Source organism: Cervus elaphus, chromosome 11, assembly GCF_910594005.1.
Source record: "Cervus elaphus chromosome 11, mCerEla1.1, whole genome shotgun sequence".
NCBI classification, from domain to species: Eukaryota; Metazoa; Chordata; class Mammalia; order Artiodactyla; family Cervidae; genus Cervus; species Cervus elaphus.
Genome location: NC_057825.1, coordinates 23,462,164 through 23,488,044, shown reverse-complemented (window position 1 = coordinate 23,488,044; position 25,881 = coordinate 23,462,164). Strand labels below are relative to the sequence as shown.

Here is a 25,881-nt window from a genome sequence, read left to right as displayed (position 1 = left end):
ATTATGAAATAAAAAAATTTGCAAGTGAATTTTATGACTTATATACAATTCTCATAGCATATCTGTGTGATAAGCAGAGAAGGGATTATTATCCTACTTTCAGGGGAAAATTTTGAGAGGCATTAGGGGAGAAATCAACCCTGACTATACACTGGAAGGACTGATGCTGTAGCTCCAATGCTTTGGCCACCTGATTTGAAGAGCCTCATTGCAAGAATCCCTGATGCTGGGAAAGATTGAAGGCAAAATAAGAAGAGAGTGGCAGAGGATGAGATAACTAGATAGCATCACTGACTCAGTGGATATGAATCTGAGCAAACGCCAGGAAATAGTGAAGGACAGGGAGGGAGGCCTGGCATGCTGCAGTCCATGGGGCTGGATAGCACTCAGTGACTGAACAACAGCAACAAATGAAGAAATATGTCCTGAAATTATTTTAAAAAATAATTGTTAAATGCATTATTACTTTAGTGTATGTATATATAACTATTGTCATGTGTTTTTAATGTGGCTTAATACAGTTTAAATATGATTTCCCCAGTTTTATTGTGATATAATTGACATATAGCACTGTATAATTTAAGGTATATAGCATGATGTTAAGTTTGACTTTATTTGAAATTAAAAATATCTTTGAGAGGGTACTTTTTTTATTAAAAAAACTATTGCATTCTCCTTACTAGATCCAGCATTACTTAGAGATACCAAATGATAGTCTTTTCATTGAGTGGGATCTTTCTTTCATTATTCATTTTCCTCCAAACTTTAAATACCTTGACCAATCATTTCAGAACATGGGACCTTTAAGTAGATAACATCTTCTGAATGGTGAAATTACCATTTGGGAAATAGTCCCTATAATTCTTTTTGATCACACGATGTCTTTTCTTGTCAAGATTTCATTAATATGTAAATACTTGCCTGTAACAGCTGTGAATCTTTTATCACATATATTTAATTAACATATAAATAACTCTGGGATGCACTTTTTCTAATTTCTAATATAGGCCATCTTGTCTAAATATTGTATTTATAATAAGCAAAAGTCTGTTAGGGTCACATTGAATGGGACATGTGTATTCCTATGGTTGGTTCATGTTGATTTTGATAGAAGCCAACACAATTCTGTGTAGCAGTTATCCTTAAAAAATAAATTTAAGAGGCACACTGATAATTTGTAGACAAAAGCATATACATTATTTTAAATGTTTTGACCTCAGTATGTTCCATTGTTTAATCTTAAAAGTTTAGGTACTGTATGTAATAGCTGTGGAAAAAATCCATAATCTGTATAAATGTTGGGATCACATGCGTGGTATTGACACATCCTTGATACGGAGGAGTGATGGTATGATGCACTGGAAGGAGCAAAGGCTTTTAGTCAGAATATGGGTGTCTGTCTTGGTTCTGAACTTCCTAGCTGTGTTACTGTTGGGAAGTCCCTTAAATTGTTTGAACTTGAGTTTCGTCAAGTGTGAAATGGGGAAATTGTAAAGGTATGGTAATGGTTCAGTAGCCTGAGATGTATTACCTAGCAGGGTTCCTGGCAGATCGTCAGCATTCAGTATACAGCAGTGGTTGTGTTAATAGCAAATACGGCTGTAGCAGTAGCAACGGCAGTTTTTGGTACAGGTTGATGAGAAGAATGTCATATTTTATTTTCAAGTGTGTTAAGTAGGTTTGCAAAGGACTGATGAATAAGCAAAATATAAAACGGTAATAGGGACTATTCCTCCTTGATGCTGCCGATGCTTTGGTTTCTCATCTGGGACAGCGCCCCTTACCTGGTGTGGGGTACCTGAGATTTTGGACTGTTAATCAAAAAGTTGAGCATTGTTTTAAACAAAGTTTTTAATTTCACTTTTTATTCATTTTTTATTGACTTTATCAACAACTGTTGATATAGGAAATGAACAAATCATAAGTGGGCAATTTGAATTGTTATAAAATGAACCCTCTCCGGTTCACCTTACCCATGAGAGCCACCCTGACTTCTAACGGGACAGCTTGGTTTTGTCAATTAAACATGTGCAGTGGTTTATGAGGACTATTGTACCTAAACTCTGGAAAAGCATAAAGAACTTTTCTTCTCAACAGAAATCAGATTTCTGATGTTCTTTGAATTAAGTGCCTCTCTTATTTTTTTCTAATGCTGACTGTACAATGACATTTTGAATGTTTATATTTAAAATGTTTGTTATAGACAGAATATAATTTTGCCCTTTTATCTGTCAGTTTCTGCTTTTTAATTGGCATGCTTAGACCTAACATTTACAGGCAGACCTCATTTTATTGCACTCTGCTTTATTGTGCTTCACAGATACTGTATCTTTTACAAATTGAAGATTTGGGCAACCCTGAATCAGGCAAGTCTGTTGGTGCCATTTTTTCCAATAGAATTTGCTCACTTTGGTATTCACAATTTAGTAATTTCTGCACTACTTCGCACTCTTTCATTATTATATTTGTTATATGATCTGTGATCTTTGTTACTATTAAAAAACATTATGACTTGCTGAAGGTTCTGATGGTTAGCTTTTTTTTTTAGCTAAAAGTATTTTAAGACTTTGGTATGTACATTATTTTTTAGATAGTTCCATTGCAAAGTTGATAGACTACACCATAGTGTAAACATTTATGTTTGTTGTTCAATCTCTCAGTCCTGTCTGACTCTTTGTGACCCCATGGACTGGAGTCTGCTCGGCTCCTCTGTCTATGGGATTTCTCAGGTGAGAATACTGGAGTGGGTTGCCATTTCCTTTTCCAGGGTATCTTTCTGACCCAGGGATCGAACCCACATCTCCTGCTTGGCAGGTGGATTCTTTACCACTGAGCCACCTGGGAAGTCCCAACTTTTATGTTTATGTGAAACCAAAACATTCACATGGCTTGTTTTTTTTTTGTGATACTACTTTGTTGCCATGATCTAGAACCAAACCCATGACATCTCCGAGGTCTACATCTTCTTGGATCTACTGTACTAAACTTAGGAAAGTCAGGTCTATTATTTTTTCAAGTATTTTTCTTCTTCCTCTTCCTCCCATCCCCAGTATACATCATCTTTTTTGGGACTCCACTTCCATTTAGGTTAGCCACTTGATTTGTCTCACAGTTTTTTATTTTTGATTTTTATTTTCCAGTCTTTTTCTCCCCCATGTTTTATTTTGGATAGTTCCTGTTTACTAATTTTTTTAGTAAAAAAGTTAACAATTTTTTTTTCAGTGTCTCTTATTAATGATATTAGTGTGTTTTTCATCTTAGCTACTGAAGTTTTTATTCCTAGGAATTAGATTTGGGTCTTTTTAAATTTTCTCCCCCCTTATCCTGTTATTGGTATTTCTTAGAAATTGATTATTCTCCTGGTTATGGGCCATAATTTCTTGCTTTTTTTGCATACCTGGTATTTTTTTTTTTACTGGATATCAGAGATTTAGGTTTGTTCATCTTGCTGGTAGAGTTCTTACCTCAGTTGTTTTAGAGCATGCTTTGTCTTCCCGAATTCTGTTGGTTTATTCAGTCACACCTCTGTGTTTCACCAGGGACCTTACCACGTGTACTTTGAGGTTAGTTTCTCTGTGCAGTTGGTCTGCATAGGTTTCTGAATTTGTAATGGAGTAAATTCATCTGTAGGGGTTTTTAAATCTGAACTTTATAGAATGTGATCTAGCAATGCAGTTACAGGGATATTTATTTGAAATTGTTTTCTTCTTTGTGAATAATTGGGAGTCTTTTTATTCCAGGGTCAGGTCTCTGATCACATTCTAAACTTCCTGTCTTTTTGTGCATGAGTATTTATTATGTACTTAAGAATCTATATAAAGCATGACTCATTTCATTCAAATGCTCCAATGCTTTGCTTTCTTTGTCTTCCTGCCATCTCCAGTTTAGCTTTGAACCTCATCGGCAGTAGCGATGTATTAGAATAACTTGCACAGCGACACCCACACCATCGTCTTCCCAGTCACAGCCTGTGGAGTTGACACCAGGGCCTCGCACGCTCTCTTCGTTTCCAGTGTTTTCGCTTCAGTCATGATTATTGTTGGTCTGCAGTGTAACTCGGCCTCGACTTAGAAGGTTCATGATGGAAAGGCTGTGGATAGCCTTGCACGGCAGCATCTCAGAGCGAACGGTCTTTCTGCTTCTCTGTTGATGAGAAGCTTAGGGCAGTCCAGTCTCTGTGCTGCTTTATACTCCTACACGCAGGCCGAGAGGCAGCTGCAGTGTACAGTATCGCGATGTTGCTCAAGGCATGGGTATGAGAGAGGGAGTTGTGTGGTCCATTTTAGGAACCAGAAATGTTTGAATAAACCTCACGTACATTACCAAAGTCTTCAGCTACAGGGAAAGCATATTAATCTTGAGATTTAAATACCCCTGTGGTTTTGGGGTAGGTTTGTTTTTTCATTTATTTATTCAGATGTATCTGTCCATCCTTCAGTCTGTCCATCATCCATCCATCCATTAAATATTTAGTGAGGTTTAAATGCATGTCAGGTATTGAACAAAGGATATGAAAATCACTAAAGCTTTGAAGGAGCTTACACTTTAGTAAAGGAGCAGGACATAAATAAATAGTGTAATTGAGTGCACTGACAGTGGTAACAAGTGCATGCAGGGTTTAGTAATATGGAGGAGAGCCTGGTAAGCTGCTTGGTCTGGGAACATCAGAGGAGGTTTCAGGTTTTTTTTTTTTTTTTTCAATGAGTAGTCTGTTGATTGACACAGTTAAAGAGAACAGTATAAATAGGCATGCTATGAATCACACTACTTTTCTATCCGTTTAGATGAGGTTAAAGTGCTGTATTATTTTTACATAGCATATCCACGTTTTTTCTTCCTACTTCCATTATACAGCTTGGTTCTAAAATATACATTTTTCTTTCTTTGAAGAGTTTTTCAAGATTTAGAATCACACAATGTTTCCTTTCTTAAAGAAGTTTTCTAGTTACTTGATGGAATCATCTTGCTGTGATCCTTCTGTGAGTTCGGGACTGAGAGTAGAAAGTGCTCCTACTCTGAGAGACATGTATGCAGATAATTATAGGAGCAGTGAGGTCAGTGCTCAAAGAGTTAGGTATACACTCTTTGCTATGAAGTCTTCTTCTTCAATTGACTTTTATATTTTCCATTCATTATTTATTTATATCTTGACTAAATCTTATATTTCTAGTTCTTAAACTTTTTTGTGGTATTTGTTTCTGAGAGCTCTGCTTTTAGAATTAAAGAGAGTATCAGTGGATATGTTTCTGCTGATCATTGAATCATTTATTTGTTCATTCAGTCAGTGATGAATGTTAAGCTCATAGAGTTTACTTTCCTGCAAATTTATGATCACAGTACTTATTGTGTATTTGAAGATTAAATGAAATAATGCCTTTATATAAATTTAGTTAAAATGAGTATATGTACTTGCTGTGCATGTAACATTGCTGGGAGTTGTGGTAGATGCAAAGGAGTATTTACGAGAAAGGAATATTTACTTTTAGTAGGGATACAAAATATGTATTAGGAAATTAAAGAACTCCATGGAAACGTAAGACAAATGTACCATCTTATGTATATTATCATAAGTTTAAATAGGAGTAAATGCCAGGAGAATTGTTCAGTTATTAGTAGTGAGAATTGAGACCTGGAAGAAAGCAACCCAGACTGGAATGGTCATAGAAACACCTGAGAAAAGCCAGAATTTAAGCTAGAAGAGGTGGGGTTCAGATAGATAGGACATCCTAGTGTCTGAGAGCAGAGACTCTGGAACCAGACTTGCCTGGATTCAAATCCTAGCTGCAGCGTTGTAATTGTGTGATTTTATGAGTTAGGATGCTGTCTGTCTTTCAAGATTGCTGACTTTGTGTGTGTGTGTGTGTGTGTGTATAATAATATAGGATTTTGTAGTTGTTCTTACAGACTGTAAGCATTTTCTAAGTGTCAGCTATAGGCCAGACAAGGTTGGATAGATAGTCCAACTTTATAGATAGTCCACACACTTTATAGATAGTGTGTGAAATGTCCGTTCAGTGCACGTCTATAAGCAGGAATATGCAGAGATTTTGAAGGGCAGTGACAAGGAAATCAGTCTTGCTATGGCTTAGGATCTGCATGAGCATAATTTGTGCTGTTTTATTTGGTGATAGGAATAAAAAGCAGATAAAAAATTCTTTCCCTAACTTTTTGTTCAAACTCTGTTAGCACCACAGCCTGATATAGGGTCAGGGTTTATAATGTATGTTGATACAATTCATGAATATTTTGGTTTATTTCGTTAGTTTTGTAGTTGCTAAGTTCAGATGTCATACACTTTATCTTTGTTGTGCATTTTATTGTGTTGCTCTCTGGAAGTAACGTGAAATAAAGGCCTTACACTTATTCTCTCTACCGGTTCTGGTCCGTCCAAGTAACACAGAACACAGAATGAAATCGATTGGGTTTCTCTCCTGCCTCCTCCCTTTTGCTAGCCGAGGGCATGTAGTTTTGGGCCTCTCCAGTGTGAGAACAGTCCTCGTCAGTTCTCGCGTGACTGAGACTCTGGCCTCACGGCACCATCGCCCTTCCTTTCCTGGTGGCTCTCCAGGCAGCGAGGAGAGGTAGTCTCTCCTCCTGAGGGCCTTCAGTTGTCCCCTTCGAAATCAGTCATCTGGTCAAGGGGCAGTGGGAGTGTTGGCAGTACAGAGGGGGATTTGCATGTCATTGATGTCTCTATTCACCCTTCACCCCTTGTTGTATTGGCATTAAGTACCTATGTGAATATCATCCTTTCTCAGTTACTTATAATTAGCTTTTCTGGGAATTTCTTCAATGATTCTCCATTGAAGTTTGCGGCTTTCCATTAAACTTTAATGATTTAATGGCTAGTTCTCCTTAGAAATAATCAAATCATCCTTTGTTCATGGTTAAATATTTTCAAACGATTGCAATCATTTGGGAGAGAGATAATGCCTTGTGGCACTTGTTTAGTCGCTAAGTCATGTCTGGCTCTGTGCCCTTATGGACTGTAGCCCGCCAGGCTCCTCTGTCCATGGGATTTTTCAGGCAAGAATACTGGAGTGGGTTGCCATTCCCTTCTTCAGTGGATCTTTTGGTGCAGGGTTGAACCTGCTTGGCAGATGGATTCTTTACCACCAAGCCCCCGGGAAGCCTGTGGCATTTACTACTACCCTTTAAATCAGCTCCTCAGATTTTCTTGTCACTGTTTCTTGCACTGGCCAGGTGCCCACCCAATTTGATGTCAGCGGGGTTTATTGCCATTAGGCATTTGTAAATGTAATCATTCGTATAATCATTAATGTGGTGTTACTATTTATCATATAGTAGATCTTGAAATGGCAACCAGTCACATATATCCTGTATTTCACTATCCATGAAAAACCTTCTTGGTGGTGTTCATAATCTTGCTGCTTTTTATGGCGGCTGAGTGCTTAATATATATGAGGTACTGTTCAAAAGGCCTTCTGTGTTCTAATTTGATCCTTCGCAAATTCAGATTCTTATTATACCTATTTGACTAATGAGGAAATTGAAGCACATGCAGATTGAGTAACTTGATCAAGATGACATGGCTCTGCAGGGTGGTATCACAGGTCTAACAGATTAGACGTCTAAGAGCATGCTCTACCTTTTGGATTAGAATTCAAGAAAACATGGCTCTAGTCTCATTTTTGTTTTGAACATTAATGAATGCTACAATATTTACTAAATAGATGAGGCATTTGGGTCCCAGGGATTTAGTGGTGAAGGAGAGTTCAAGTCCTAGTGTGGTGGGTTTTTTTCTTTTTCTTTCTCATGTTTATCTTTGACACATTGCTCTCACCTGAGAATGCTGTTAAATTTCAGGATACCTTATTAGCCTAGTCTCTGCTTCATAAGCCACTTACTAATGAAATTGAATCCCATTGATCTAGAGGAGAACTCTGATGCCTTTAAATTGTTTTTTCTCCCAACTTGGTGTTCTGAGTGACAACTAGTTTTTTAATTGGTTTCCCATTGATTTTCTGATCAAGTTTGACTTGTTCAGTGATGGTAATCACATGTACTTATCCATGTAGGGCCCAATTATTATTTTTATCCTTTCTTTTCTAGAACATTTTCTTCTATGCTAAATAAGGGGAATAAATATAACTTCACATCTTTAAATCAGTGCCTGAAAGGTGGCAATTAATCGCAGTACTCTTGTCTGTTTAGCTTTTTGTTTCCAAAGCATAGCATGTGAATAAAAGAACTTTTTGAGAGTTTATTCATGATAAAATTTCTTTGAAATAAAACATTTATATTTAGTGTGAGAAATAATTGGTGAGAAAACAGTTGAACATAATACAACTTGTTAGTCATTCCTTTCCTGCTGACAGATAAATGTTACCTTCAGATGAAACCAGCAAAGTTTATTGTTTGGAATAAAACAATGAGCAGGGCTCTAATATAAAGAATCCTGAAATTAAGCAGAAGCAGCCATTACTTTGTAAAGAGGTAATTTCAGTGTCAACAAAGGTCCGTCTAGTGAGTCAGTCAGTCAGTCAGTCAGTTCAGTCACTCAGTCGTGTCCTATTCTTTGCGACCCCATGAATCGCAGCATGCCAGGCCTCCCTGTCCATCACCAACTCCCGGAGTTTACTCAGACTCATGTCCATCGAGTCGGTGATGCCATCCATCCTCTGTTGTCCCCTTCTCCTCCTGCCCCGAATCCCTCCAAGCATCAGGGTCTTTTCCAATGAGTCAATTCTTCGCATGAGGTGGCCAAAGTATTGGAGTTTCAGCTTCAGCATCAGTCCTTCCAATGAACACCCAGGACTTACCTCCTTCAGGATGGACTGGTTGGATCTCCTTGCAGTCTGTCTAGTCAAGGCTATGGTTATTCCAGTAATCATATATGGATGTGAGAGTTGGACTATAAAGAAAGTTGTGCACCGAAGAATTGATGCTTTTGAACTGTGGTGTTGGAGAAGACTCTTGAGAGTCTCCTGAACTGCAAGGAGATCCAGCCAGTCCATCCTAAAGGAGATCAGTCCTGGGTGTTCATTGGAAGGATTGATGTTGAAGCTGAAACTCCAATCCTTTGGACACCTGATGCGAAGAGCTGACTCATTTGAAAAGACCCTGATACTGGGAAAGATTGAGGGCAGGAGGAGAAGGGGATGACAGAGGATGAGATGATTGGATGGCATCACTGACTCAATGAGTTTGGTAAACTCATTGAGTTTACCATGTCGTCTTTACGACATGAGTTTGGATAAACTCCGGGAGTTGGTGATGGACAGGGAGGCCTGGCGTGCTGCAGTCCATGGGGTCGCAAAGAGTCGGACATGACTGAGCGACTGAACTGAACTGAATTTAAGTTTACCATGTACTTCATTTTTTTTTTTAAAGTGGGGATGATGCATTTAAATTTACAGTCTTCCCTAGCAAAGTAGAAATAGAAGAAAAAGATGAAATAAAGTGTATATAAATATTCCTTTGTGTTTATAGAACTGAGATTCAAATCAGTTTTGCACCTAACCAAACTTTGTACAGCTTTCTGAAAGGAACAGCTGTGTTTTCTAGGGTTTTTTTTTTTTTTTAAAACCATGTTTTTTATCTAACGCACTTAGTGATGAGTTTACAGGGCTAATATTTTTGTTGTAAACAGAATTAATAAAAAGTTTTCCTCTAAATTTTATTAAGCATTCTGTTACTTTGTGAAAGAATAAGTAGCTAAAAGTTGGGCATTTTCAAGATGCAAATGATAGAACTAATCAATCATTTTGAATTGTAAAGAATGGTCAGGTTTAGGGAAATACGTATTCTGAAATCTTTTTACCCCCATCAGTATAACATGACATGTTAAATTCTCTAGATTGTAGATGTATACAATCACCAGTATAGATTTTGCCCTTTCATTAGGATGATAGTCTGTATCAAGAAAGTATTCTTATTCTCATTCTCAGATCACAGATTCCATGTAAATATACCTCCTCAGTGTATCTGTAATCTTTTTTATTGCTCTATTCCAATTTTGAATTTTTGTGATGCTTATGAGATCACTCTAAAAAAAAGTCTTTGTGGTGTCCGTTAATTCATTTGACATATTATTTTATAGTCTTCTAAATGTCAGGCACCATTTTAGGCTTGAGGATGTGGCAATAGACAAAACAAGGAAAAATGCTGCCTTTAAGGAATTTATATTCTGCCTGAGGAAAAAATCCTATGTCTTCCTTAAATGTTATCACTTGATTTATGATAAAGAACTTAATGGTGTTTTTATAGCAAGCACCTTAAATTCCTAAAATTTGTCCAAAAATAATTTGCTTTGTATAAGCATCCTGGAAGGAAAAGCACAGAAACGTTTCTGTTTTTGTGTAACTGTTGGTGATCAAACCTAAGATGAAGCCATATTTGGTGGGAGTTAGTTTCCTGATCCTGCTGGTGATGAGATTGGTTTTGTATCTCAGTTTACATGTGTCCTTTAAATATGCATATAAAAGGTCCTTATTGGGGTGTCTGAATTAAAATATGAGAAGGTTTGTGTTGCCCTCTGCTTGTGCACAGTCTGACTGGTACCTCTGTCTAGCCTGGTGGCCGTCTACTAGCCAGGAGGGTAAGCTTTGGATTCTGCCAGGTTGTGTTTAAATCTGTGGCTCTGTCATTTATTGACTTCATGAGGAGAGGCAAGTAAACTTGGGCCTCAGGTTTCTCATTATAGTTTAAGGAGGATAATACCACTGCACTAAGTGGGACCAAGTTAGGTATTGCATATTACAAGCAGTTTATCGTATCTGGTCCATAGTGAGAAATCAGTAAATATTAAAGGTTATGCTATTGCTGACTATTCCTAATATATTATTGTTAGTATTCTTACCATTATATCAGTGGTAATCATATTTAAAAACATGTAGAAACATTTAGTTGTGCTGTGCCCTGAAAATGGAGCAAACATGCTTCATCAACCTACGTCTCTTTAGGCCTGCTTTTTGGAGTGAGTCTCAGAGCAGAACTTGTCTTTAATGTGTGTTTTGATAAAAATAGGCATGTTTTCTTACCCATTTCAGTTTATTGAAGGTTGACAAAGTCTTACAATTTTCTAGTCTTTTTACCAAATTTTTCTAGTCTTTTTACCAAACATTTACCAAATAAATGTTACTTTGTTCAGAGCCCCACACCATTACTGATCATTTTAGTAGTAATCCTTATATGTAATATGTACTTTATAGAGAAAATGCAAATCTCAACTTATGATAAATTTCTCTCAGTCTTTTGGAAAACATTTTATGTAGCTTATGGAACCATGTCTGCTTTAATTAAAAAAGGCGGTAATAGTTTGCTGGATTAATTTTTTCCTTGTTCATCAATTCATTGATACAATTTATTCTTAAGTTGGAAGAGTGAGCATTATTATCATCATTGTATCCAAATGTTATCTTTTCTACCTATTCAGTGATCTGTGATAAAGTATTAGTTACTGATGTGGAAGGAAATAAAATAGTTTTTTACTTGGTGACAAATGAAATACTGTGATTGTGGTATCTATTGTAATTAATCGTCTATACGACTCTGAAATTTAAAACCATGAAGTCACATGCCTTCAGAAATGTATCTTTGGTTTGCTAAGACATTGCATGCTAGCTAAAAAGTGGGTAAAATGCTCTTTTAAAAACAATATAATTAATTTCTTATGTATATCTAACAGGGAACTTTGACTTCAGAAAATTTGCAATAATAATAATAACTTCAACAGTCGTGTCTGACTCTTTGTGACCCATGGAGTGTACAGTTTATGGAATTCTCCAGGCCAGAATACTAGAGTGGGTAGCCGATCCCTTCTCCAGGGGATCTTCCCAATCCAGCGATCTAACCTCGGTCTCCTGCACTGCAGGCAGACTCTTCACCATTTGAGTCACCAGGGAAGCCCATAGATGATGCTATAGATAGATGAATTAACTCTGCTGATTTCCAGGTCTTCACAGCTTCTCTGTTTCTTGTAACCGCCCCCAGCAGTCTCCTGCTCCTATCTACATAAAGACTGATCCTCCTACCTTTTCCCCAAATGCTTATGAAGTATTTTTTGTGTAAGACCTGTCCCATAGCTTAGGAAGATAAGAAACTGCAAAACCTCATACTATACAAAAGTGCAGTCCTTTCTCTGAGGCTATGATAAATTTTAGGAAAGTACTACCATGGATACTCAAATATGAGATAAGATGTTTTATTGCACTATAAAAGCAAGGTGATTGAAGTTGGTTTTTAGAATTTTTGTCTTCATTTTTAGTTCAGGATGTTTGTGTTGTTTTCATAGATTTACGGAATATTAGAGCTAACAGGTACTTTAGTGGTGATGTTTGAAGTGCTTCACTTTAGAAAGTCATGTGCCAAGTACTGTACAGTTGGTTAAAAGACAGGTAGGTTTATGCTTTCCTTGTCTCTTCCTTCATAGCACTTTGCTCTGCTGTCTTACTTCACTATCATTACTTCATTTTTCCTTTTTAATTTGTTCTTAACACCATGCAGTCAGGACTTGTCTTTGCCTCTTACATTTTCCTTCTGTCATTTATTGGTGGTATTTTAACCTGCAGAAATTATTTCTTCACTCTGATTATTAGCTAGGTCCTCTTAGCCTGGTCCCTGGTATCTCAGCTGGTAAAGAAGCTGCCCGCAATGAGGGAGACCTGGGTTCAATCCCCGGGTTGGGAAGATCCTCTGGAGAAGGGAAAGGCTACTCAGTCAGTATTCTGGCCTGGAGAATTTCATGGACTGTATAGTCCCCGGGGTTGCAAAGAGTCAGACATGACTGAGCGACTTTCACTTCAGTTCTGGCTGTTAGGCTATCCAGTATAGGCGCTACCAGCCACAGGTAGCTATTTAAATTTTAAATAAAATTAAATAAAATTAAATAGTATTAGAAGTTTCTTGGTATCAGTGTCACATTTCAAGTGATTGATATATGTAACTTAGCAGTTACTGTATTGGATAACCCAGTTAGAGAACAGTTCTGTGATCACAGGAAGTCAGGTTGTACAGTGTTTGAGAGCAGGGGACCATTTATGTTAGCATTAAAAACATAAAATACGGAGTTTTGATAAATATTTTAGAATGTTTGAGTGAACTCACAGCCATACCACCTTTAGTTTCTTGTTAACTTTTTTGTTTTAAATTTTCCTTTTCTTTTTGAACCATTTTATGGTCAAAGAGAAATCAGCAGTTTTGTATTTTTTATTTGTCTATTGTATATGATATGTATCATGTACTACTTAAGATACCATAAAAAGAAATCTTGGAGGTTTAAGGTTATAGGATTACTTTTATGTTATGTTCCTTGTGTTTCCAGTCATTGAGGTAATGTGTATTTTAAATGTATGTGCTTTTTTTTGATATTTTAAGTTATGACGGTGATTCCTTGATGATTGTTCCTTGGCACGAACATAAGCACCGAGATGAAGACTGGTGTGAGAAGCTGGAGTGCCGGTGAGAATGAGCCAGTGGGAGATCTCTCATGTCTTTGTAGGATGGATGAGTAGAAGGCCCAGTGCAGGTGGTGGGTGGTGGGTGGTGGTTTATTTGATGGTGGTCCCTGCTTGAGAGTTTGAGGGACGTTTTTTAACAGCTTGACTTTACTCAAGGTATGTTGGAAAATTTAGTGGAAAAATATTGAATGGCTACCAAGGAGTTATTCTACAAGTGGTCCTTAGGTAACTACTCTTTTCATTCTGAGACATTCCTTTTCAATCTTTGACATGTACAGGTGTGTTTTTCATAGCTGTTATTGTGGTATGTGTGCAATTTTGTTCTTGATTCAGTTTTAATTTTCACTTTTATAAGACTTTACCATGGAAAGCCTCAGAACATTGAGGCATCAAGGTCTACAGAAGCTTGTGGGCGATGAGGTGTGGGGCTGAAAGCCTGTGCAAGGGGCATTTGAATCCCTTTACTGCCTTACTCCTCAAATGCTCATTGCTCATTTTTACATTTGATATGAGTCATCTTATATTTTTACATTTTTTTAAAAACTATGTGTATGAACTGTCTGATAAATGATAAATAAAAACCCTAAGCAGTAGTGTGATCATTGCAAGTGAAATTTGGGACTTTCTTCATGTTGGCATTAATGTTGGCAGTCCCCCTTCATTCTGTATCTTTCACTGTTGATATCTGAGTGCATAGCATATCTAACTCCTAGTTAACCTTTTTCACACTGATGAGTTTGATTATAATAGCAATTGAATGCCCTGTGTTTTTGCTGTTATGTGCTTTTAAAATTTTTAAAAATTTTTTATTAAAGTTCTGTGTAGTTGCAAATAGATTAAAAGTTTTAAGATTTTCTGCAAATCTTGTTAAAAAAGCAAAAGTCATACTCCTTTGTTCCCCTTTTTTGTATCCTGCTCTCCTGAAGCAACTAATTTGAATTCTTTTAAAGGATTGTTCTGTTATTTACTCCAGTCTGTGAATAACAGAATGGTATAGCTACTTTTTGATGTTTTTAGTCCTGGCTGTTATCTATGGACTTGCTTCAGTGGAAGATAGTGGTTTCGTTTCTTTTGCTCCATATGCTCCCTTCCTTTTTGAGCATTTATGTGACCCTCACTCCCCTTTAATCTTTTACCGTCATTTCAGTGTCATTTCAGGAAAGTGTGGAGCTTAATGCATGGTATGTATCAGCCATATTTAACTGGAAATCCACAATTAGCATGGGTAATGAGAGATTGAAGATGGAGATAAGTTGAAAAAGGTGGGAGATTGATGCCAGTGGATACAGTAGGAGGGAAGGTGTGTGTGGTCCTCACTTTAAGATGGTGCTTTTTGAGGAGAGCCCCGTTCCAGTCTCCTGATGCTTCCCAGTTCTCCTTAGCCTGTGCCTTCTTATGATTCTGAGAAGGAGATAAGAAGGAATAAGGGCATTTCTTCTCAGACAGTAGTAAGCTAAACTTGCTGTGCTGGGTCTCTTAAAACTGTAAAAATGAAAAGCTAGGAAAAGGCTGACAGAAGAGAAGATGCTTTTGAAGATGATACAAATTTTCAGGACATTTCTTTTTTAATTCATCCATTTTATTGCCTCTCCCCTACCCCCTAACCATTTCTCCCACCTTGCACCCTCCACCTCTGGCGATTACCAGTCTATTCTCTGTATCTGCAAGTGAGGTTACAGGATACCTTGTGGCTTTTTCATTTACAGTTGCCCCTTGAACAACAAAGGGGTTAGTGGGGCCTGACACTCCGTGAAGTCAAAAGTTTGCCTGTGATTTATAATCCATCTTCCCTCCATACCTGAGGTTCCCCATCTATGGATTCAGCCGCCCATGGGTGGTGTAGTACTATAGTATTTACTGTTGGAAAAAAAAAACTGTACATAAGTGGACCCACACAGTTCAAACTCATGTCGCTCAAGGATCTGCTGTAATTCTGTCCTCTGCTCGATTCAAGAATACTGAAGGAAGAAAAACATGTTTCTGTATTCATGAAGTATATCATCTAGCAGGAAAGATGCTGCTGCAATAAATTACTAATGTGATGAGTGTTATAAAAGTGAAGTACAAGGGCCACTGGGAGACCTAAACTTGGTGGAGGTCAAGGAGGGTTTCCCACAGGAAGTGGTGTGAAATCTGAGATTCGAAGATTTCGAATCTGAATTCGAAAGATTTAGCTCAGTGGACGGTGAGTTTGGCTTATGAGGGAAGGGAGTGTTTTAAGAGAGGGAAGAACATTTGGGAGGCTCAAGGCGAAGGCCCCTTTAAGGGCTGAAAATAAGACCTGTATTATTGAAGTGTACAGGACAAAAGTGACACTGGCACCAAGATGAGGCTAGAATATTCTAAGGCAGATGACAGGCTATACAAATAGTCACGAGGATGATAGAATCATGTTTCTGTTTTAAAAAAGATAACTATTTCCTCGAGATAGCGTGAATTCAGTTTTGATCTTGTTGCACTTGAAATGCCTAAGAGCAAATAGAAGGAGAATTTTGGTGCTTTCAAGTGAAGTCTGGGTTAGGGGTGAAAACATGGTGGTGAATTTATATTGCGGAGTCTACCAGGAGACCTAGAGAGAGTATAGTGAGATGACAGGAGAGCTGGAGAATTTGGAAGAGGTAGCATTTAACAGTCGGCTCTGGGAGGAGAGTCTAGCGGAGATGACTGTGAGAAGGAGCAGCCAGAAGGATGGGACGTGTGTGGCTTGACAGTACGGCATAACGGTGTGGCGTGCTGGAACGGAAGACAAGCATGTTTCCAGAAGGAGGAAAGGTTCAAATTCACCGTGCTGAGAGGGCAGTAAGTTAAGGACTGAAAACAAAAATATGTCAAAGGAACTCTTACATTGCTTGTGGGTATTTTTCCCCTGAAATGGGAAGATTTCAGGAGATTGGGTGTGACTTTTATGTGTCAGAGATGAGGAGAAATCACAGGTCAGATGTTAATGATAGTTGTGAAACTAGTTAAATGACTACCCAGTTGTAACTACGCTAGGTAGTCTAAGGCATGTGGATAAAACACCCAAATATTTCTGAGCTTTGGGTATGGTCAGATATTAAAAGAGCTAATAATTCCAATGAAAAGAGTACCTAAGTAAATAAAAGTTAAATACCTGCTCTGTGCCAGACAATATTCTCTGCATATTTTATTTATATTATTTTGAAAATTCTTGCATGGTGTTATTCCCCATTTTTGATATGAATAAAATGAATCTTAGACTAGGTTTAACTAATTGTTGCAAGATTTCACAGCTTTCAGTGATAGAATTGCATTTCAGTGCTGACTCCAAAGCACATCCCCTTATCTTAGTAATAATTATACCACTTGTTATTTACTGGCTTACTTTAGGGACTTCCCTGGTGGCTCAGTGGTAAAGAATCTGCCTGCTCTGCGGGAGGCCTGGGTTTGATCCCTGGGTCAGAAAGATCCCCTGGAGAAGGGAATGGCAATTCACTCCAGACTTACTTTAGATGAATGAATGTCCCTAATGGAACATGGTCTTTCCCCCTGTTTATATCTGAAATATCTTAGTTTAAGTTGTTATTTTTTTCCTTTTTAGTTCTTAACCATTGAAGAGAATTGGCCAGCAGCATCCTCGTAAAAACGCCTCATAATCCGTGATCCCTGTGATGTTTTCTTGTGTACCTCCCTTTAATGTTGTTTCTTTTCCCCTCCTGTTGGCAGATAATATAGAGCAGTTCCTAACTTTGCAAATATCAGTGCATTACTATGTTGCCGATACCTACTAAAGTTATATTAGCAACATAAATAAGGCATATTTTCCTCTTGTTTTTATGGAGTTTGGAAAGAAGGCTTTTTAATTTACATTTGGCTGAGAATCACCTCGGGGTGTCTTCACTAAACCAGGCCTGGCTGGCCACCAGAGTCACTGCGGTTTAGTTGGCCTGTGGCAGGTATGCCGCCATGTGCATTTTAAAGCTACCCAGGGTGAGTCTGATTTTATTTAATACTTGCTTGATTGATTTGGGGCATATATATATTTTTTAATTTACTGTCTACTCTGATTTTTTTTTTTAATTGGGAGAACTAATAGGAAACTAAGGCATCCTGCATATTTCCCATTTATCTTGTGTGCCTGTGCATATAGGAAAACGCGCACAAACACACCCTCCCAACAAGGGTGTCCGTCCATCCAGCCATCCTGCCAGTCTCGGTCACTGCTCTCTCCCTGTCTCTGTCCCCCTCTGTTTCTCCCTCATATACTCACCTCCCCCAGCATCTCAGCCAGTTGTTTGTCCTTCCTGTGCCCTGCAGAATGGTGGTTGAGCCAAGTCTTCCGGATGAAAGTGAGTTTCTGTACGCCGCACAGCCCGCGCTGCTGAGGTACCGGAGCGCCCGGCTGGCGGTGGCGGAGGTGATGGACTGGTACCGGAACAGAGCGGAGGAGATAGAACATTACGCCCGGCAGGTGAGGCCGCAGTGCTGCGTCGGATGCTCTGCGTTTAGCGAGTGTCTGGCTGCAAACTGCAGAGCCCGGGATCGTGTGCGCAGTTTGCAAGGGGTGAAATGGGTGTTTCTCAATATCTGTATTCCTTTATTCTTTGCCTCAGAAGCTTTTATGTTTTTTTTTTTTTGATTCCTAAAGAGCAAATACACACAAAAAAAGTTGTTCAAAAATCTTTCTTTATAAAGTATAAGCTGCAAAGTATGTATATACTGTTACAGATTTTCCATGTACGCTTAATAGACTTCATAGCATTTTAATTTAAAAGATTTTTTATCAACATTGAAATGCTTGATTAGTCCCCTATCTTGTTGCAGAAATGTAGTTGATGATGACTTTGCTTTTCAGGAACTCTGTTTGAACCTCCATTTCTAATGCTTCTCTGAAATCCAAGACATAATTTCTCTGTTTCCCATGAAGCTGTGATGTGTCCCAGCTTCATCAGAGAGGGGTGTGGAAGAGAGAGATGAGGGTTATACCAAAGCTTGTGAGTGTGTGAAGGTCGTTCAGTCGTGTCTGACTCATCGCAACCCCGTGGACTGTGGCCTGCCAAGCTCCTCTGTCCGTGGAATTCTCCAGGCCAGAATACTGGAGTGGGTAGCCGTTCCCTTCTCCAGGGGAATCTTCCCAACCCAGGGATCGAACCCAGGTCTCCCTCATTGCAGGCGGATTCTTTAACTACTGAGCCACTAGGGAAGTACCGAAGCTTAGGAGATCTAAAAGAGAATCTCTTCCACTAATAGACCTTGTGACTCTGGATCTGCTTGCTGCCTACCTTTCCAGTACCTTGGTTTTTTCAGGGGCTTAGATCTTACCAGAGTTAGTGACAACAAAGAAAATCATCCAGGAGAGACCATTAAAAATTCCACTAATTGAATTTTCTGCAAATGGAAGCGAAAGTTGTCTTTATCCTGGTGGATAGAAGTTGGCAGTTCGGAGCAAAGAATGGCAGGATGCCCCTTGAAATCTCATCCAGGGTCTGGCCAGTGGGTGTCTTTTTCATTCTACTTGTAGTCTTTTCTTTGGACTTCCTGTCCTAACATCAGGTTTTCATTTGAAGGACCATTCCAGAAGGTCTGAAGAGCAGTTGCACTGTAGGAAGGAAGAAACCCCTTCGTTTAAACTTCTAGTCAGTGTATCTGGCATGGCCCTGTGTCTCCATTTGATAGCCTTCTTTAATTTCTGCTTAGTCTTAATTCCTGTTTTTAGTATTCATAGAATTGAAGATGAATTATTTTCTGGAGCTGATGGGATTATTATAGATCCAGCTTTTTCGAGGGTGGCCAAGAATATATATGATTGACTTTTTCAGGTTTTTGAAAATTACTGAGGACATTTGAAAATGTTTAGAATTCTAAGATACCAGAATGAAAAATTCTCTGGAGGGGTTCTGGTCTGATTTTCTATGTTATAGGTAGACAAACAGATTCACAGAGAAGAGAGTGAATAGCTTGCTCAGGGACACACAGTAGCAGAACCAGATGGAATCCTGGTCTCTGCACAATCTTTCTTATGAAGTCCATATAAAAATGGACAGTTGCACAGATCTTAATGGCTGAAAGCAAGATAAATTAATCTAAAAAAGTGGTTCTCAATTCTCAGATCCATAGTATTTTTTTCTGTAGCAACTATTTTGTAATACTTCCTTATTATCCTGATGTGAGAATCATGGACATAATCATTTACATAAACAGTTTCCAAAACATTAACGCAGTGACTTAACTGTGATACATAAAATCTATAAATGCTTCATCATGAGTACACTAAAAAAGTGACTAAAGTCCATGAGAAATCACTTTGAACAAGACAGCTGACATTTGCCGATAGATTGAGGGGTATTGCTGAATTAAACATCATGAATGGAATGTGATCAACTCATGGTAATTTTTTTTTTTTTTTTTTTTCAGGATATTTGAGAAGGTAGGCAGGGATTAGGGTGATGTGGTTGTGTAGGACTGCCCTACACACTGTGGGACGTCTGGCATCCTGGCTTCCCCCCATTTAATGGTACAAGTTCTGCTAATACTTAGGAAAGGCAGAACTGCCTCCTCTGAGTTTCAGAACACCCTCTGGTGGACAGTACTGCTCCTGTTAAAAACTGTAGTCTTAGACCAATATCTTGCATCTGTAAATGACCAGTTCATAGGGGTCACGTTAAGCAAAGGCCTTATTTGTTGATTCAGGAGAAACTTAACCTGGTAATAATTGTTGAAAGTTATCAAGTGAGTCAAAGAGGTACAATTTTTGTAGTTTGTATAGGCAAATCTAGGTTGTATACCATGTAGATAGATCCCTTTTAAGAACAAAGTCATCATTTGATTTACAGGAATTTATAAATACGTATAGTTGACTATTGTCTCTGGCTTATGAGAAAAGGGATCTTGTTTGAACCAGTTTTGTTGGAGCACTTTGTGGTTTTTAGCTGAACTTCTAGATGTAACACTTGTTATTTTTTGCCTTTTTGAAAGTGGCCAATGTTTTGAGCATGAGGTGATATCTCACTGTGGTTTTGATTTGCTTTTGCCTAATTTTCATGATTTTCAACATCTTTTCACATGCCTGTTGACTGTATGTCTTCTTTGGAAAATGTCTGTTCAGCTCCTATGCCTGTTTTTTAATCATGTTTTTGTTTCTTGTGTTGATTTGTGTGAGTTCTTTATATATTTTGGATATTAACCCTTTATCAGATAAATGATTTGCAAATATCTTCTCCCATTTGGTAGGTTGTCTTTTCATTCTGCTGATGGTTCCCTTTGCTTGCAGGGCTCTTTAGTTTTGACATAGTTCCACTAATTTGTTTTTTCTTTTGTTTCCCTTGCCTGAGGATAGATCCAGAAAGATTTTGCTAGACTGATATCAGAGAATGTTCTGCCTCTGTTTTCTTCTAAAGGTCTTAGAGTTTCAGGTCTTACATTCAAGTCTTTAATCCATTTTGAGTTGATTTTTTTATATGGTATGAAATAATAGTTTTACTTTCATTCTTTTGCATGTGGTTGTCCAGTTTTCCCAACACCATTTATTAAAGAGACTGTCCTCTCTCCATTGTATGTTCTTTGCTCCTTTGCCATAAATTAATTTGTCCATGTATATTGGGTTTATTTCTAGACTCTCAATTCTGTTTTATTGATTTGTATGTCTGTTTTTCTGCCAATACCAATTTTAGTGTTTAATGACTGAAATTAGTGTTGCAAAATATTTATTCAGGTTTTTAAAAAATAGCACTGACAAAGGAAAAGGCCTATACTGGAATGCAAAATAAATTATTTTTTCACTTCTTTATTTGGTTGTTTTATTAATAACTTATTTTTTAGACACATTTTTGGTTTATGGAAAAATTGAGTAGAAAGTCCAGAGTTGCCATATACTCTCCTCATCCCCCCATCCATTTACTAGTTATCTCTGTTAACGTCTTTCATTTGAGTAATATGTTACAATTGATGAACCAAGATGTCTTAGTGGGCAGGTGGATAAATACAGTGGTACATCCACACAGTGAAATATTACTCAGCTCTAAAAGAGAGGTGAGCAAGCAAGTCATGAAAAGCAGTGGAGAAATCTAAAATGCATATTCTGAGTTAAAGAAGCCAGTCTGAAAAGGCCACATACTGTTTGATACTGGTTGTGTGACATTCTGGAAAAGGCAAATGATGGAGGCAGTAAAAAGTTCAGTGCTTGCCAGAGGTTGGTGGTGGCGGGGTGAATAGACAAAACACAGAAGATTTTCAAGGCAGTGAAAATACTATGTTACCATAATGATGGGTACCTGTCATGCATTTGTCCAGATCCACAGAGAGGAAGCTCCAAGGGTGAACCCTCATGTAAACGGTGAACACTGAGTGATAATGGTGTGTGACTAGGTTCATTGACTGTAACAAAGGCGCTTCCATGGTGGGGAGTACTGGTGATGTGGAGGCTGCGTATGTGTGAGGGCAGGGTTAATGTGGGCCGTCTCCGTACTTCCTGCTCATCTTTGCTGTCAACCTACAGCTGCTCTAAAACATGAAGTCTATTAAAAACAAAAGCAGAAAAAAATTAGCACTTTCTGAAATATAAAATTTTGAAGTCTAATTATAATTTCTAGACCTCTTGATTTCTGTTTTAATGATTAAGAATAATTATAAAGAGAGGAAAGTGGTTTGGTGATGCTTTATTTAGTTGGCTATATACTTTCTTTCATCGCTTTTAGTTATTTAGAAACGCTCATAATTGAGATACTGTTCTTTAGCTTTGTTTTATGTATCGATGTTTCATTAGGTTTGTGCTACAATCGAAGTGGTATCTGACACAGTTTTATCTTTTTCATTTTTAGAGATTTATTTGATGTAGGACTACTTCTTCCTCTGTGCCTATTTGGCTTTTGAAAACTTGTTTGTTGGTTTACGAAAATGTGTACATTTAGCGGTGACATTTATCTAGTAAGGGCTTGGGGTATGTGGTATAATTATGTAAGTTGTAGTAGATCCTGCTTTAAGATGTCAATAATTTGATTTTCAAACATTGTTACTTTGGTAAGTATTTTGGAAAGCAACCAGTTCAGAGTTGATATTAGAAATCCAGATCTGGATCACAAAACGGGTGACTTTCAGATTGCTGATGTGCTGCCTGTTCAAGCAAGTTAAAGTGGTGCTTGAACAAAGTTGTGTTCTGTGCATCAGGTTTCTTCATACTTTCTGAGATTTTCTGAGTTTTTTTAAAAAATTGGTATACAGGTAGATGCGGCCTTTCTCACATTAAATGTACTTTTGTTGGGGGTACTGCCAGATCCCTTCTCTTTTGCCTTATGCCTTCTCTATCAGTAGTTTTCCCCCCTATGTTTATTTTCACCACTGTTTTCAATTGAACATGCAGTTCTCCTTCTTTTTTTTAAACCTCCTTATCTGTCAACTCCTGAGTCTCGGAAGGGCTTTGGGTGGATCTATAACACTGCTTGCAGTTTTTTCTCTGCACTGTGACTGTTCCCTCTCCCCGTTTTTTGCTCTTTTCTCTCACCAATGCATCCCTCATTATTTTTAGCAATGACTGTGATTTGTATTTCATGGAGGAAGCTGAGAAATCATTTCCATTTGCCCTACTCATTCCAGCTTTCTCAGAGGAAGAGGCCCCTCTTCTTTCATTCACTGGTGCTTCTTTCCTCCCCTGTCCTCTAGGTTCCACACTCCCCGCTCGCTGCTCAGGATTGTATCAGCAGTCATCTTCTCTCTCTGTCCTCTTACCTTCAACCTCTGATCTGTTACCGACCTTCTTCCCCCTACCTTTTTTGAACGTAAAGTTCAAGTCATTACTATTTTGTGTGTATATATTCTCCCTGGCTTCTGTTTTAGCTGTCTTCTTTCCATCACAGCTCAACTCAGACACAGTCACTCTGCTCCTGGTAATCACTTTCTCAGTGTTTGCTCCTCATTTCCCTGGTGTTGGCTGTTTCTGCCACTCCATGGAAGTACCATCAGTAAGGCCCCCTGTTAGCCCTTTAATGGCAGAGCCCCTTCATTTGTTGTTTAACAGCATTGTCCTTTGACACCACTGGCCCCTCTTCCCTGCATTGTCTTCCCCTTAGGCTTCTGTGATGTCATTTCACTCTCTTCTATGTCTTTGTGTGAGCTGGTCACAGTCCTCTCCTCCATGTGGCTCAGGGTCTTTGACTTGTCCCTTAAATATTGCTGTCTCTTGGGAGCTATTCTTGTCAGTAGTGGAGAGTCTTCTGATGCTAGTAATCACAGTTCTCCTAACTAGTTTTCTTATTTCAGTCCGGTCCATTTCTAGTTCATTCATATTTCATTTGTCATTAATTCAATAAACACTTACTGAATATTCTTTCCAACATATAGGCCTGTTTATGACATACCTCAGTCAAAAATCCTTTGGATTTGCATTTCAAGGTAAACTGCAAACTCCTTAGCTTAACAAATGATGTTCTTTTTTATCTGACTTTTCCCAGCTACTGTAGCCTTGTTTTTCGTCCCTTCACTTCATACCTTTTCTTTTTTTTTTTTTCAGTTTATGAAACTGATTGTACTTCCACAACACTCATTCATCTCTCCCTTTCATGCTGTTCTCCTGCCCTTCTTCTTTCTTCACTTACTAATATCCACTGATTCCTTAAAACTCATTTTAAGTGGTCTCTCCCCTGGGAGGTTTTCTGACTCTTAGGTTGGGCTGCATGCCCTCTTCTTTGAGATCCCAGACACCCTCACTCCACTTCAGTCATTAATTTACCAGATTGTGTTTTCCTGTGAGATGGAGATATCTTTGAAAGAAGAGACCTCATCTTACTCAGTTTTATGTTCCTAACATTTAGAATGGTACTCAGTACCTAGTAGGTCCTCAGTAAATAATCCTTATCCTAGGAGTAAAGGAGTAAGGAGCAGTATAAGGCACTATGGGTTAAGGCAGTGTTAGATGATTTTGCTGTCAATGAGAATATGTAATTTTATAAATCTGATTAGGTGATAGGAGTGAAATTGCTGTATGTTGAGCATCTATAGGAAAATTTTTCTTTGTTTTGCTCTAAGAAGGTCTAAATAGTTGTATAGAGACAGAGAAAGTGTCTTCCAGAGTTAGTCATTCGTTAAGTGTTTATTGAATGTCATCTATATGGGTGGCATATTGAAAGAATAGGTACTGAACAGGAATATGGAAGCAAAATGTTCTTTTGGGGCGAGAATGGTCTAATGAACACAGATTAACTTCACATTATCACGAATTGGTGGTGGTTTAGTCTCTAAATTGTGTCTGACTCTTGTGACTCTATGGGCTGTAGCCTGCCAGGCTCCTCTGTGCATGGGATTTCCCAGGCAAGAATACTGGAGTGTGTTGTCATTTCCTTCTCCAGGGAGTCTTACCCACCCAGGGATCAAACCTGCATCTCCTGCAGGCAGATTCTTTACCATCTGAGCTACCAGGGGAAGCCCATTATCACTTATTGTTAATATCTATGGTCCCCACACCCTCCCAAGCTTGTTAATGTTTTGAGAACTAAGTAGGCATGTAAAACAGCTCTGAAAACTGTAATGCTCTATGAATTGAAGATGATTGTCTTTTATTTTTATTTTCAGTTTTTCTTGCAGATTATTAGATTCTTTTGAGGCAGTTTGGTGCTGGTATATTTTGTGAAGAAGTCTGATGTTTTTGTACTAAATAAGAATATTAATGATAATGTGATTTTATATAAAATGACTGTAAGAGTTAGGTTCTATACTGGAGCTTTTACTTTAGAAAATATGCGAAAGAAAGACATAATACCCAGAGACTTACTGTCTCCTTTCCCTTTTAGGTTGACTGTGCGTTGTCGCTTATTCGACTTGGAATGGAGCGGAATATTCCTGGCTTGCTGGTTCTCTGTGATAATTTGGTTACTCTAGAAGCATTGGTTTATGAAGCTGGGTGTGATTTAACCCTAACCTTGAAAGAACTGCAGCAGATGAAAGACATTGAGAAACTAAGATTATTGATGAATAGTGTAGGTTTGATTTTAAAAGCTTCTTTTTAAGTGTTCCCTATGTACTTTGATGAATATGTATCTCAAAGCCAAAAGATGTAGTAGCCTTCAAACCAGAGAACTTAGTCAATAAAGGAAGGCTTCTTGACTTAAAAAAAAAAAATTAAATTTTATGAATAAATTCCTGAAATCTGAAACCTTTTTGGCTGGTTTTGTACCTTCTTTGCCCTTCATCCATGCTTATCTATAAATGACTATCCCCCTTCCCCCCCCCCCCCAGCTAGGCATATTTAAGTTAGCTGTCATTCTAGTAATCATGTTTCTGAATCTGTCATTATGCTGGGCTTAGGCTGTGAGGTCCCTCTAGTGTGTTCATGGCACTAAGGAGGTGGGCTACAGTGCTCTTGCTGTTGGCTCTGCCAGCCCCAGACAGCAGGTTGATTCTCCTGCTGCCTCTGGGGTCCTTATGAGGCATGAACTGGAGTGTCTGTTTGAGAAAGTGTTGGCTTTCATTGTTTGTCAGTCTGTTTATCTTTGATCTTTATGACTTGTCTGTTATT

The 25,881-nt window shown here is 38.2% G+C and overlaps 1 protein-coding gene across 1 annotated transcript in view; it reads left to right on the top strand.

Moving 5' to 3' along the window:
• The window catches only part of NBAS (NBAS subunit of NRZ tethering complex), a 309,213-nt gene that overhangs the window by 98,133 nt on the left and 185,199 nt on the right, over positions 1 to 25,881 (top strand). Inside the window, exons 22-24 of the mRNA XM_043917136.1 lie at positions 13,339 to 13,422; positions 17,697 to 17,850; positions 25,157 to 25,342. Of these exons, the coding sequence (XP_043773071.1) occupies positions 13,339 to 13,422; positions 17,697 to 17,850; positions 25,157 to 25,342 (424 nt within the window). The remainder of the gene's footprint in view (positions 1 to 13,338; positions 13,423 to 17,696; positions 17,851 to 25,156; positions 25,343 to 25,881) is intronic.